The sequence below is a fragment of the Megalops cyprinoides genome, chromosome 6 (assembly GCF_013368585.1).
Source record: "Megalops cyprinoides isolate fMegCyp1 chromosome 6, fMegCyp1.pri, whole genome shotgun sequence".
NCBI lineage: Eukaryota > Metazoa > Chordata > Actinopteri > Elopiformes > Megalopidae > Megalops > Megalops cyprinoides.
In genome coordinates, this window is record NC_050588.1 from 23,939,297 (window position 1) to 23,952,961 (window position 13,665).

General features: G+C 39.8%; 1 protein-coding gene across 13 annotated transcripts in view; it reads right to left on the reverse strand.

Moving 5' to 3' along the window:
- Positions 1-13,665, reverse strand: part of magi1b (membrane associated guanylate kinase, WW and PDZ domain containing 1b) — a 133,865-nt gene that overhangs the window by 65,827 nt on the left and 54,373 nt on the right. For all 13 annotated transcript variants that reach the window (XM_036530258.1, XM_036530255.1, XM_036530260.1 and 10 more), the window contains exon 2: positions 5,409-5,525. In XM_036530258.1, the coding sequence (XP_036386151.1) occupies positions 5,409-5,525 (117 nt within the window). The remainder of the gene's footprint in view (positions 1-5,408; positions 5,526-13,665) is intronic.

Here is a 13,665-nt window from a genome sequence, read left to right on the forward strand (position 1 = left end):
TTGGTATAGAAGGAAATGATTTAAAGATGATTTAAAGGTGTGAATACATGTGATCTTTGTATTTCTAGAATAAAATCCATTATTTGTGAACAACATGACTATTTTCTTTGTACAATGCTAGTGATATTAAAGTATAACATTAAAAACATTAAGCAGAAACAATACCCAATGTGTACTTTTTATAACTTTTTTAATTCTTATTCAAGCACAAGTAACAATAAATTTGGAAGGCACTGTGTATAGCCTATTTTTGAAAACCCTGTATCCCATGCTCCAGACATCACAGAAAGCACAGAGGGCCTCTGTTAACCCCACAAACTGAGGGCCTTCAAAACGAATTTCCAATATCATCTAACAGGCCTGCGGCCTATGCCCCCTCATCCAATTTCATAACACGCACCACATGTGCGTTGCTACCAGCAGATCTTATTGCATAAACACACATGTGCAGCATGTCTCACTTCTGTTCAGGCCCATCCCCTCCTGTGTGTCCGAAGCATTTTGATGGAGAGTTGTGAGGGCTACCCCAATGGCTGCGTTGTGGTTTTCATCACTCTACTGCCCTTCTGCTCTTTTTGGGGGCGGGGCTGGATTGCAGGGGCGGTAACAGTGGTCCTAAGCTACAGGGAGCGTGTGGAATATCCCTTTTGCACAGTGGCAGTGTGAAGTCAAGCTGGCAGGAGCCACCTGCTGTGCACCCCACCCTGTCCAAGACAGTCCCCCCCCCCCCCCCACACACACACACACAAACACACCCACACACACCCAACCATTTTTCATATTCGTCCTCAAAGTGCCCCTAGGGCCTCTCTAACAATCAATCAGCACACTAAATCCATCATACCTCTACTGCCCACCTCCACATATCCATACACCAGCTATTTTATGTACACAGCTGAAATCAGGATCTGCCTCAGTGATCTCTCATATAAACACTGGAAAGTATCCGCAATGTGCAATTCATTTTATAAAAACACATTCTTCTCACAACGTTTCTTTTAGGATCATTGAGGTTTAGGATCATTGAAATGCTCCTAAACCCTGAAGAAGGTTTAGGAGCTTTTCAATGATCAGATGGCCCTCGGTGAATTGTACTACAATAAATGAATTGGAATCCTTTTATAGTAATACACAGTACAACACTATAACTGTAACACAACATTATCTGTCTTACATATTGCCAACTACTTTCTTGTAAATTCTTTTTAAAATACAGGTTATAATTTGTGCAAGACAATGCTGAATTATTCAAATGGGAATTCAATAATAGAATCATTAAAAATGTTTTGAGAAAAAAACTGTTGTTTCATGTGAGGAATTAGAAGGGATATGTCAAAAATCTGTTAATATAATGAGGAATTAGGAAGGTGATAAATAATTTAAGAATAAAGAAGACATAGAGCGCCTTGAAAAAAAATGAATTTAGGGTGTGAGTGTAAATGTCTTATTCATAGATCAGCATTGTGCATTCCAAATGGACACAATGACAATCCTTGTTTGTGTGGTAAGTAGCAAAGCTCATGACCCAAGGTTGCCAGTTTGATTTCTGCATGGGCCACTGTTGTTGTACCTTGGGGAAAGTTACTTAACCTAAATTTTCTTGATAAATATCCTGCTATATAAATTGAATACAGAATTTAAACTAAGCAAGAGCGTATGCTAAGTAATTGTAATGTAATTACATTCCAGGTGAAAATAAGGTAAATGGCAATGACCTGGAGCTAAGCAAATGGGCACTTTCAATGTCTTGCCTTATTTTTTGTAATAATTGGAACATGTGCAAATTATTACACTTTTCTGGTAAGGCCAAAACTCTCTACATACCAAATTTGAGAACCATTAACCTAGTGGTGCATGCTGCAAATTGCTAGCCATATTTATTCTGATAGGTTCCATGATTTCGTACATTCTGTTCAAATCAGTGCAATGGTTTATGAGGAGATAGTGTTTTTCCTCATATGATGTGTTTAAAATGATGGAAAATTCAATACTGCACTAGTAAACTAGTAAATAATTCATGGGGCAAAAAGTTGCATTACAACGAGCAGAGTATGTATATTAAGTTTCAAATTGATATAATAAATGGTATACTTCAAAAAAATTTTGAAAATTGTGAAAAACATCCTCCAAAATTGAATGAAAATGTCTTAGCATATGACTGCCTTAGCATACTAGGAGCATGCCAAGTTTAATCAAAGCTGACCCAAGGGTATGGAAGTCAAAGTAGTTTTAGTGAAAATAGAAGAGAATGATGACTTTTTGCTACATGACCCCATAATATGCATATCTGACACTTGTATACTAACATTATCATTATTATATATTTGATTTGCTTATGGCTGTGTTTCTATACAAAGACCCTTGCAAAAATTATACAGGAAATCCCAGAGTACAGAGACCCATCATGCTATCTGGAGACTGAACCATGGCTTTTCTCAGGTATTAATTAGTTTATAAGCTGGGCATCCAGATGCACAAAAAGTACATGGAAAGTACATGAAAATTTCAATGCAAACATGTTGAAACTGGAGAAAAGAAAAGGGATTTTACTGTGTGATGACAGATCATTTGCAATGCATACATTACTTATATTAAGGCACAATATTTTGGAGGGAAGCCCTTTCAAAAGCACGCTTGGGTTATAAATTACTGCCACCTCCTCTTTTCTGTCTCACAACGCCGTTTAACCGTCGCAGTCATTTTCACAGTGAGTGATCTTTTATGTGTCCGACATGTGTATCGCATAATCACTGGGGAATTCTATTTTCAATATACAGGATCTGATAATCCCAGCCAGCTGGGGATTGGTCCACTGTGCTGGGCTTAATGGTCACATGGATGGAGGGGGGAAACATGAGAAAATGTTCATCTAAAAGGCCAGCGACCGCAGGGACACGGGTCAATTGCTGGCCGACTAAAATGCTATGGCATTCAGACGTTCAGACGTGGTATAAAAGTCAGGAAAGCGCAGAGACAAGATTTTCATTAAGGGAGATGAACCCCTCCTCTAAGCCTGCCTGCTGATGCTTTGACCTACAGGAGCCATGGCACGACAGTTTTCCTTTCACATGTGGACACTTCAGGGCATTGCATATGATAAAAGACAGGTAGGGGGATCAAAGCAATAGATTATCATCCAATAACATGCCATGACATGTGATCAACTAAGATTTTTTTTTAAAAAAAGAAAAAAATTCTACGAAGGCAGTTGGAACCTGTGTCCTCGGGTGTCAAGTTTTGAACAAGACATACTGCAGTTAATCTTTGCCTTTATTGATCCCTGGAAATACTCTTAACTTATGGATCAGAGAGCAATGGTCAATCTCACCGTAATCAAATTGCATCGGGTTGAAAAAAAAAAGCACTTCTAGCTGATTGGATGGATGAAGAGAAATGAGCAAATCAAGCATCCATTTACATAGTTAGATTCATTGCTTTGTCATGACGGCAACAGAATAAAAGAAAGATGCAGAAGCTGACAGAACCTATGGAGAATTCCTGGAAAAAACCATAGCATAAGGACAAAAGTGGCTAACAAATCCATTTGTCAACATCTGTATCACAGGCAGCCATCCAGCTAATGCATGGCTTGGTAGCCAATACCTTATAGGTACAATCACTCTGTGACCCTCCCAACTATTGCCCTTGTACCTTGCTCTCAATAGTATAATTCCTAGGTGGCCTCCTGCCTGATTTGAATAATGAGTCATACCCTGTCTCTATTAACATGGAGATTTTCACAAGGGGCACAATTACAGCATGCAGATCCAGTCAGTGAATGCTTGTATTGAGTCCTGCCTCTGTGAGGGTCTAAACACAGAACCCACCTTTGGTGAACTCTTGCAGAGAGAGAAACTCTACAAATTCATCTGCCGCATGACCCAACAACTAATCAAAAACAAAGCATCTCCTTCTCTGTCTTGGAGCTCAAATCAACCGCCCCTACAAAATCAATAACGGGCTCCTGGAAGGACTTCGCTGACCCTCTCTCGCATACACGACAATGACCTCTCTCCCACAAAGTCACTGCTCTGAGTGCATTCTGACGCCTTAGTCCTGGCATGCCAGACTGCAGTACCCCTGGGAAGCTGAGAAATTCCTCACGGAAGATACGCTTTCTCTACGAGCCTGCTCCAATTAAAAAAATGCTTATTGGTTGTTCCTGTAGCCTTTCACATGAGCAGCTAAAAGGCAAGAGCAAGGCCTCCATGTTAAATTTTCTGATGGACCACCTACCTAAACAACTTGGCTTCATTGTTGATGGTAGGTGACCAGTGCCCTGGGGCCAATGTCATGACAAGAGTGAATCTGCATAAGGACAATCACACTCACTTGGGGGACGCCCATCTTTGGGAAACCATGATGATTAGTGCTAGAGCAACAGAGTTTGGGTATCTCCCCTGTGCTAGCCTGCACTGGCTTTGTTGACGTCTGTAAGGGGAAACATCTGCCTCAAAGAATACCACTGGCTGGCTGAGAGCCAACAAGAGACTTCCACCGATACAGACATCAAAGAAAAAAGAAAAAAACAAACAACAAAAAAGAGCAAACACACTCCTCTTAAATCCTGCAGACCGCCACCTGTGACACACTTTATGATCAATTAACTCATGGTAGTCCCACCTCTAGACGCAAAATCTCCCAGTTTACTTTGCCCTGTTACCCGACCCCAGCAATGAAGATTGTCACTTCAACTTCCCTAGTCTTCCCCAAGCAGTTGAAGGTGGTTCGGGGTTTTTGGGGAGAAATAATGTGGCCATTTATCAGTTATAATATGGAATATTGGGAAAAGGATATCTGTATACAAACAGGGAAGAAGATTTATAATTGCATTATGCTACATTACCCTTGCTTAGCTTACTTACTACTGCTGCTTATCCAGAGCGACTTACATAGTTTTATGCAGCCACCTATTTTATTGAAGCAATCTAGGTTGAGTACTTTTCTCAAGGGTACAACATCAGTGCCCAACTGGGCAACCTTTGGGTTACAATGTCTGCTCCTACTTCAACACCACACTACTGTCCTGTATCAAGCCAGTTTGAAGAACTTTAGACTTTTTGTGGCAGAGACGACAGCATCTAAACAGAACTGTCTCTCCAGAGGCAATTCTTGGCATTCTAAATGACTTTTCAACACCATCTCAATAATCCATCACCATGAACATTTATTTTATGGATAGGACTACTTTCGTATTGTTCAATGTACCCATTTCGAAATGGGCAGTATACACCAGACAATGGGATGACATCAGTTGAAATGTAACAATGAGGAGTACAGGAGCAGTAAAGCACACTTGAGATCCCAGACAAAAATACTGCAGCAATATATTTGGAGCCCTGCTAAGTACATGCAGTCTCTTAATAACATAGTCTCTTAATAGCATGAGAGGTGGAAAGCGCACTTACAAGGCACAGCGTGGCGGTACAGGTTATCTCTGATGGTCTGCTGGAGCTCGTGGTCCGGGGACGATTTCTGAAACCTCTGGCTCAGATAGTGCTTCAGATCCTTGTTGAGTTTGTTTCCTGGAAAACAAACAGGAAGACACGTGTTAATGCTATGAAATGAGCCAAGGCCTTACAAAGACAGTTTGGCCTTTCACATGCCAAACTTAAAAACAAACTCTGGGTCAGTACACTGCCCCCTAGCTTGCATGGTTACGATACATTTTCAAACTTGTGTACGGAAACAATGAAAATATAGAAATAACACACTACACACTAAAACACATTGCCTTTGTGTTGTGCCACCACACCAGTAAACATGGCCAATATCCTTTTGTTTTGTGGGCAAAACATCATTATGATGCATGACGGGAACACAAAAAAGTTTTTATTGTGGATCAGTCTACTTAAGATGATCTTAATTTTCTCTGTAGTCAGAGAAAATGTATTTCTTTCAACATGTGATTGTTATATGTCTTACTTAACATAAAAGGAACTGAATGCATTTAATCCTAGTTTCCTTGGCACACCACAGTTTAGTAGCATCATTTCCTTTCAGTTTATCAGCCAATATGTGCTTGGCTGTTGGCTCCCAAAAAACAGTTTTGAGAGGAAGGTGCCCACTTCAAGTAGCAGGAGACCACAACTAACTGGACTTCAGAAGTCAGATAACCTGGGCAACAAAATAAACAGGTAGGCATCACAAGAGAGACTTTGCGGAATCTGGTACCTTGGTGCATAGACAAAGATATCCAAAGATATCCAGTCAAGTGAAGGGTACCACCCCACCCACTCAAACTCATAACTAGAGTAAAGGTATATTGCAATTTAACAAGGCAATTCCAGGAGGAGCTATGAGCTGCTAAGAAACTGCCAGTCAGGCTCATACGTTACCACCCAAATGTAATTCTTTCATGCATAAAATCAATGTATAGAAAACCAGAAAAAAGACATTAATTTTTAATCTAAACAAATTTCAACTGATATATAATTAGTGGAACACGAATTAACATGACATAATGGGAAATTTTCATTTAAAAGTTTGCACAGCCAGATTTGCCTTTGCAAAGTGCAATTATGCACCCTCTGAAGCATACCTGGTTCAACAGAACTCAGACAATAGTACAACAGGTAGTGTGAATAATCTGCCACTCCTGGCTACCCCATCTGCCTCTAAAATTCACATTGCCTATAAAGTGTAAATTCAGAAAGGTACCAAAGGCATTTTGTCTGGACATCAAAGTGAATCTCACCATGGACCACAAAAGCATTACTCCCTCCCTCCCATATAACAAACACTGTATTATTAATCACAACATGCTCACTTACTCGCACACACAAACTGAGACACCAGTAGGGCTGCATATCACTCAGAGTACACCTGATGGTGATTGAATGAAGTACATCTGCTGTACATTTTTAACTATCAACTTCCACAGAAAGAAACCTAAACGGCACAGTTTGAGTCATGTAGAGTTCACCTTGCTTCATACACAGACACATTAGCCGCAGTTTACATGTCCACGCATTTTCATGGTTTCTGCCTTTCTCCAGTACGTACAAATGGCGAGCCTTCTCCTGCAGGGTTAAGTGTTCCCTGAGACAGGGGATTAAAGAATTCCCAGTGGACTCTTGCCAATCTGCAATGCTCAACCCAGTCACGACATAATGAAGTCCTAACACTGGAAAATCTAACCGAGCAGCAGCAGAATCGGGGATCCTTCCGATTCTTTACACTGAACTGCACCACTGTCTTTTTCATGTCAAAGGACGCCTCACCACAGAAAATTATTCTTGCGATTTAGTTGAACAGTCACTTTCACATGCAGCTTTTAGTAAACGGTATATGTTTTGTCCAGGAACGGCAACGGTGTCCAAACCATAATTGGCTACGGCCTGAGTCTATTCATAGTTGTACCCACAGCTTTGTAGATTTAGGCAAGTTCTGGTTCACTATACATTTATGAAAGAATGAAAAAAATGTATGTAACTAGATAAAGCACAAGCTACATAGAGATTGGTTCCTTCAACTATGAGATTGGTTCTCATATATATTTTGTAGGAACCAATCTAGTACATTCAAGGGCCAATAAAATCAGCACCCTTAATCATTTTAAGTTTCCTATAGCATAGTAAAAATGCAGCTTTGGTAAAGTGACACTAGGAATAGAGAAAAAAAATTGACTGACATTTGTATTTCTATGAAATGTATTGTATTTGAATAAAACAGTGCCACTAGGTACCTAGCTGTATGTGTGGCATACATGATATTTAAGGTATGGTGTTCGGACTTATGGGTTGCATTACTGGTGAAATCCAATTGGCAGGGAAGGACTGATATTTTGACCTCTCACTAGAGGACCTCTCACTATCAGGAAGTGCATTCAGAGAGTTAAATTCGGTTTTGTTGTTTTTTTTTTTTTCTTCTAACATCAGGATTAATTGAAACAAGCCCAAAAAAAAAAAAAAAAAAAAAAGAAACAAGCCCAAAAACAGAGCATGCATTCCAATCAAGGATGAAAGCACTTCCAGCCCAATCTGACTCCACCTAACCCAACAAGACCCTGAGATCAAGAGGAAATCTTGAGTGCTCTTAGATACGATAGAGCCCCAAACATTGCCATTGATATGTCTGCAGTATTTCCATGTCTGTGCTGGGTACCCTAAACAAAATGCAGCAAATCAAAACTTGCACTGATTGCAATATCCTACAGTGCTGGAGAGAGGAGTTCGCTATACCCTCAGGGGGAAACACTAATGAAATAAATGTCTATACTTTATTAAATTATATGGCATACAAACATATATTTGTCGTTGTTTTTGCATTTACATCATTATAACAATTTTTATAATTATCAGTTTACAATATCTTATTATCTGTATTGTTACATGAAATGCTTTAACCAGTTACCACAAACCAGCTGCATGTAGTTTCACCATTGATGGCTTGCTATGATAACAATGGTACAGTAACTCTCAATGCCAACTAGCTTCATAGTTTCTAAAAGCAGAGACATTACAGCAAAATCACATAGTCCTGTTGCACAATACATTAGATTGTGATCTTAAGACACATATACATCCTAACTCACACTGTAATCATCCTCACATATCTCATATTCAGACGTTATTGATCACCTTCTTTCACCTCAGAGAAAGAATGCACCACATGAGACACATCACCCCCAAGTTTAACCTAAATACTGAGAGGTGTGCCTACCGAACCGATGTTCCTTCAGAATGCCATTGCAACCGCTGAGTCAGAAGAAGTGGATTTGTACAGAAGCATAATATTTTTGGACTTTTTTCTGCTGGGTGATGAGTGAAGTCAGAACCAAGATGCTTAACACAGAGCTGAATCTCAACATTAGTCTTGGGAAGGTAGCATGGCCCTTCTTTTGTTGTTTGGAATACAGTCCAATGAATTAAAAGGACCAGAAACGGTTGCCATGGAAACACTGTGTGCCATAGCAGGACTGCAAGTAAATAAACCTAGGGGCTTTATTGTGATGGTGGAAGCAGAGAAATATCAGCTACCACAGGCAGACCCATTCACGTCATCTTGTCTCAACATTGGTCTTGCATTTTTTGAAATACACAGTGAACACTTATAAAAACTATTAGTAAAATGGCTGAAAAACGTAAAGACAACATATGTTTCAATATATGGAACAATACAAACACATTTCAGTCTATTCAAAAGCTGGAACTGTATGTGTTGGCATAAAGGTCATGGAAATGAACTTAATGGTATGATTGTACTGTATGTAGGTCTTACAAATCAGATTGCGTCCCAGCTCCAAATCTAAGGGAGAAAATGCATGTTTCTATGAAAAGTGGTATTCAAATGTTAGGAAAATATGTCTACCATCCACCACTTCCAAACTGTATCTGAGGTTGCACTGAGCAAACAGCTCGTGTATCAGATGAAAAATTCCAAGAAGATCTTTGTCTTTCACTGTTTGTGAAAAAACAAATCTAACCAAAGAGAAAAATCTCTAATCAGCCATGAGAGAGGTTTGGGATGAGAAAGAAAGAGAGAGAGAGATGTGCAATATAAATTGCACTGAGGTATGAAGTTAACACTGCAACAGACCCACAAACTAAAATTGGAATTATGGCAGGACAGATGCAATAACCATCATTTCAGCTGCAGTTACATATTGTTCAAAGAGGCATAACTAGTTTTAAATAAAAAAAATGAAAGACAAAAATGAGTTGAATGAAATTGGGCACCAATCTCTTGCCATAGAGCAACTGATTCTGTTCCCAGTCACGGTCTTTTCAGTGATTCTGAAAATCCAAAGCCCTTATCACAACCAACTGAAAGGAAATGCTTGAAATGAAATAAAATAAACAAAGCCCACTACCTTGCAACAAGTGGCTGAGAATGACCAAGAAGTTCTTCAATGCATGTACGGATGCCAAGATTGAAAGATGACAGAATACTGTCAACAGTTCAAAATTTAAAATGATTTCCCTTTCTGTATTCTAAAATTCTTCTCCCTTGCCTTGCTTTTGGAACCATCAACTGGAGAGCGAAAATTGCTTTGATGCTCTGAGATTAGTTTTGGAATGAACAATCTTTTTTTTTTCTCCTCTCAAAAATCCCAGTGAATTGTGTTATTTCTGGGTCCTGAGGGTACAAGGGAAAATAGATGTCTTATGAGAAAAGGTAACAACGATTCTCCAAAGTCTGGGTGTGAAAATGCAAAGATGAGCCCTGTCAGAAGAAGAATTATGCTCAGTGTTTAATGTTCAAAGTGCATGCCTGAAGAACATGCAGAGTCACTCAGTACCTTCACAGCAGAACTGTCACCATCCACCAGCACCTTCTGGAGTCACCCTTCTTCAGACTGCACCTTGGCACATTTGATTTAGTTCACTAATCTGCCAGATGGACCCACAACTGGAGCACACCTAACTGTTATTTTCTTGTATCACAAATATCTGAAGATTAATGATAATAGTTACCATTTAGAGTGGAGACACACCATAACATGGGACCTGGACAAGGTCAAGATGGACGATGCGGGAGGAATATAATTTTCTTCTTGATGGTTTTCTTGTGCAAATTATCATATAAATGACATGGAAGTGGGAAGTAAGAAAGCAGCCATTAAGGTATATATATATGTGGATATTGTGTACATATCAGTATCCTGAAATATCATTTTATTAATTCACATATATTTTGGATTAATAGGTTTGTTTTGTATGGTTAAACTTAACAGATAATTTTGACAACAAATATCGTCCAAATCCCATTGCCCAGGAGACCGGAGCAGTGGGTACATCTGGAAAACAAAATGGACCATCAAGCCAATCTCTGTTAGAAGTCTCCAGAGCTACAAGTCTAGGTAATGGTTTCTCCCATCTGAATAAATGTCAAAATGGAAATTCTGTCAAATTATGTATGATTGCATTAAAAGCCTCGACCAACTATGTGCCCCTAAATTAACAGATTTAGAATTTTGCATTTTAAAAAAATACAGGACCAGAAAACAGGGAAAAGGGGTTCATTCACCAGCTGGAACAAGTAGTGATCAGAACAAACGCACACAGATCACTTCATTAAAGTGCTTAAGCAATCCCGACAACAATATGGGCTCTTGTTCAGACACATTGAGTTGCTCTCTTCAACAAAAAAGTGATTGTCAGTGGAGATACTTATGGATTCTCCTCTGGTTGACTTCAGATAGATCTGTTGGTCTAAACTGTACAATGAAAGCTTTTTGCTGGTTTCAGTGATGGACAAATAAGCTAGCACATTGCAATGAACTTCTGCCTTGTGTGGATTGTTATATTTTTTGCAATGTGTTGATCTAAAAACAAAAAAGTGAAAATGATGCTATTGCAGCTGCTGTTGGTGTTATTGCCAGTGTCCTTGTACTCACTCAAAGCAGGGACACAAGCTAACATAAAACACTAAATAACACTGCCCAAATTAGTATAAACATCTGTATTATAAACATCTCTTCTGTATTCAAAATGCCATAAGTTATTACAGTATGTGTGGTGGTTTTCTATATGCACAATTGTTCTTTCGACTTCATCAGAGGCACTTCTGTGCTATTTCTTTGAAAGCAACTCTGGATAAGGGTGTTTGTTGAGCCAATAAATGTAGATATGAATATAATATGCAACCAGGAGTCAGGCAAAGCATGACTGCAACATCAATGCCTCAATTTTATATCAAAATGGAATAGCAATTTCAGTGAAAAACTCAACAATAAGTGACATGTGTCTACATATTAAGTACAGAAACCACACATCTGTATTAGAGCAAGCACTGGCAAAATCACATGTCATACCTGGCACACAGACAGGTTATAGTAAAAAGATTATATAAAGTAATAAAAAGTAATAATATAAGTTATAATAAAAGATAAAGTTGCATTCCCTTATATTCCACGGTGTCTTCTCCATCATCCTCCCCCATTGCCACATAACTTTCCCCTTCTCTTTTCTCTAATTTTGTGCATAATTTTGGTCTCCAGTTTTGCCTAACATAATGGTCTGTATTATAATTTCACAATTTCTACAACCAGGTTAGGAATCCATCAACGTTTGAACCAAACGTAAAGCTCTCAAGACTGATCGGCCCCCTGATCTCAAGACCCCGGCTCAGTCTAAAGAGATCTAAACAACTTAAAGCAATTTCTTATGTCTTAAAGTCTGTTTTCCTTTAAAAATTTTTAAAAATTTTTTGTGTGGTACTGTCCCTCACTTGTAAGTTGCTTTGGATAAAAGCGTCTGCCAAATGAATAAATGTAAATGTAAACAGCTCAATGCTTGCTCACAGACCATCATCAGGCATGTGAAAAGAATAGAAAGAGTCCAGGTGTCACAGTAAAATCTATAAAGAATCAAATGTTTCAGTGGATTACTGTGGTGCTGGTGGGATTACAGCAGGGTACGGTGCTTCGGCCTTTGTCCCAGAGTGCCGCTCTCTCTCCCCCGGCAGACGCTGGCAGGGAGCAGAGGCCTCAAACACAGCATAATCCCACAGAAATAAATTCATATCATGACCTTCCTGTACAGAGCTGCAACCAGACATCACAATATTCAACATCCGGCTCTTTCACATCCACAAAACCATTAGAACAATGGCGTCCCCACCGCACGCTTACACAAAGGCAACTAGAGTGAGGAAAAAACTGCACTCTTCATCTGCAAATAAAACTGCTGCACTGCATGGTCAAAAGGAACATTCCGTTAAGCAAGTCTTGGATTCTTGCTGTTTGCATCTGAAAATATTAAAAGTGAGTGAGCTCAGAGACATTTTGGGCTCCTGTTTGAAAAGCGTGCCATTTCTCACTGTGCCTGGTGGAGGAGCGATTCATTGGTATGCGACTGAGATATTGAGCCTTTTCTCTCAAACTACGGCCAGTCAGCGATGAGAAAAAGCGAGTTGGATGCTGAAAAAAGGTCATCACGATATTTCATGTAAACTCTGTGGAATTTGTGCAGCCCCCTGTCCCTTGGAGCTCCGCCTCTCCAGAACATCCTGGCTGGCATGACTCATTCTGACAAGCTATCATTTTGATTTAATCCAGGCAACAGGTGGTGATTGGATCATTACTCAAGACAGCAGAAGGTTCTGCCCCCCAGCGCGGTGCTCAACTGTCACCTAGCCCACTTTATCTTCAATTAACTGTTACAGGCCAGGTCCCCCTGCAGTCCAATCCAGCCAACCTCTGCTCAGTAAAGATGGCCGCCTAAGGGCTTGGGATGTGGTCACCCTGGATGTCTTGGTGAGGCTCCTTCTGCTAAATGTGACACTGTGAGGGAGCATGCTGTGTCACGTGACTTCCCAGCCAAAGGGCACGAGTCACAAAATAGAAAAGAGCCGTGTGGAGGTGAGCGGCATACTGCATGCAGAACTCCCTGAAGAGCCACTGGTTTAACCCAAATATGAGTGGATTATACGCATTGCTATGCAATGCCTCCAGTAATGATTACATAACCCCAAATCTAGTTATGCATTCTTGCCCTCTTTTGAGTTATGGGGGAGGGAGGGGGGCGCTGTTGGTACTTTAATGGTAGGGAGGGCTGCTTATTGACAAAAACATGCAAGGATTTTTCCCCATAATCTAATCAATGCTTGTGGTGATGCTTTCGAGGTATGGGCTGTCGAGCTGATATGTAACTAAATGCGATCATTTTCCAAATGTGACAGGATTGCTCAGTAAGGATCGTCCATCTCATTTTATGTACG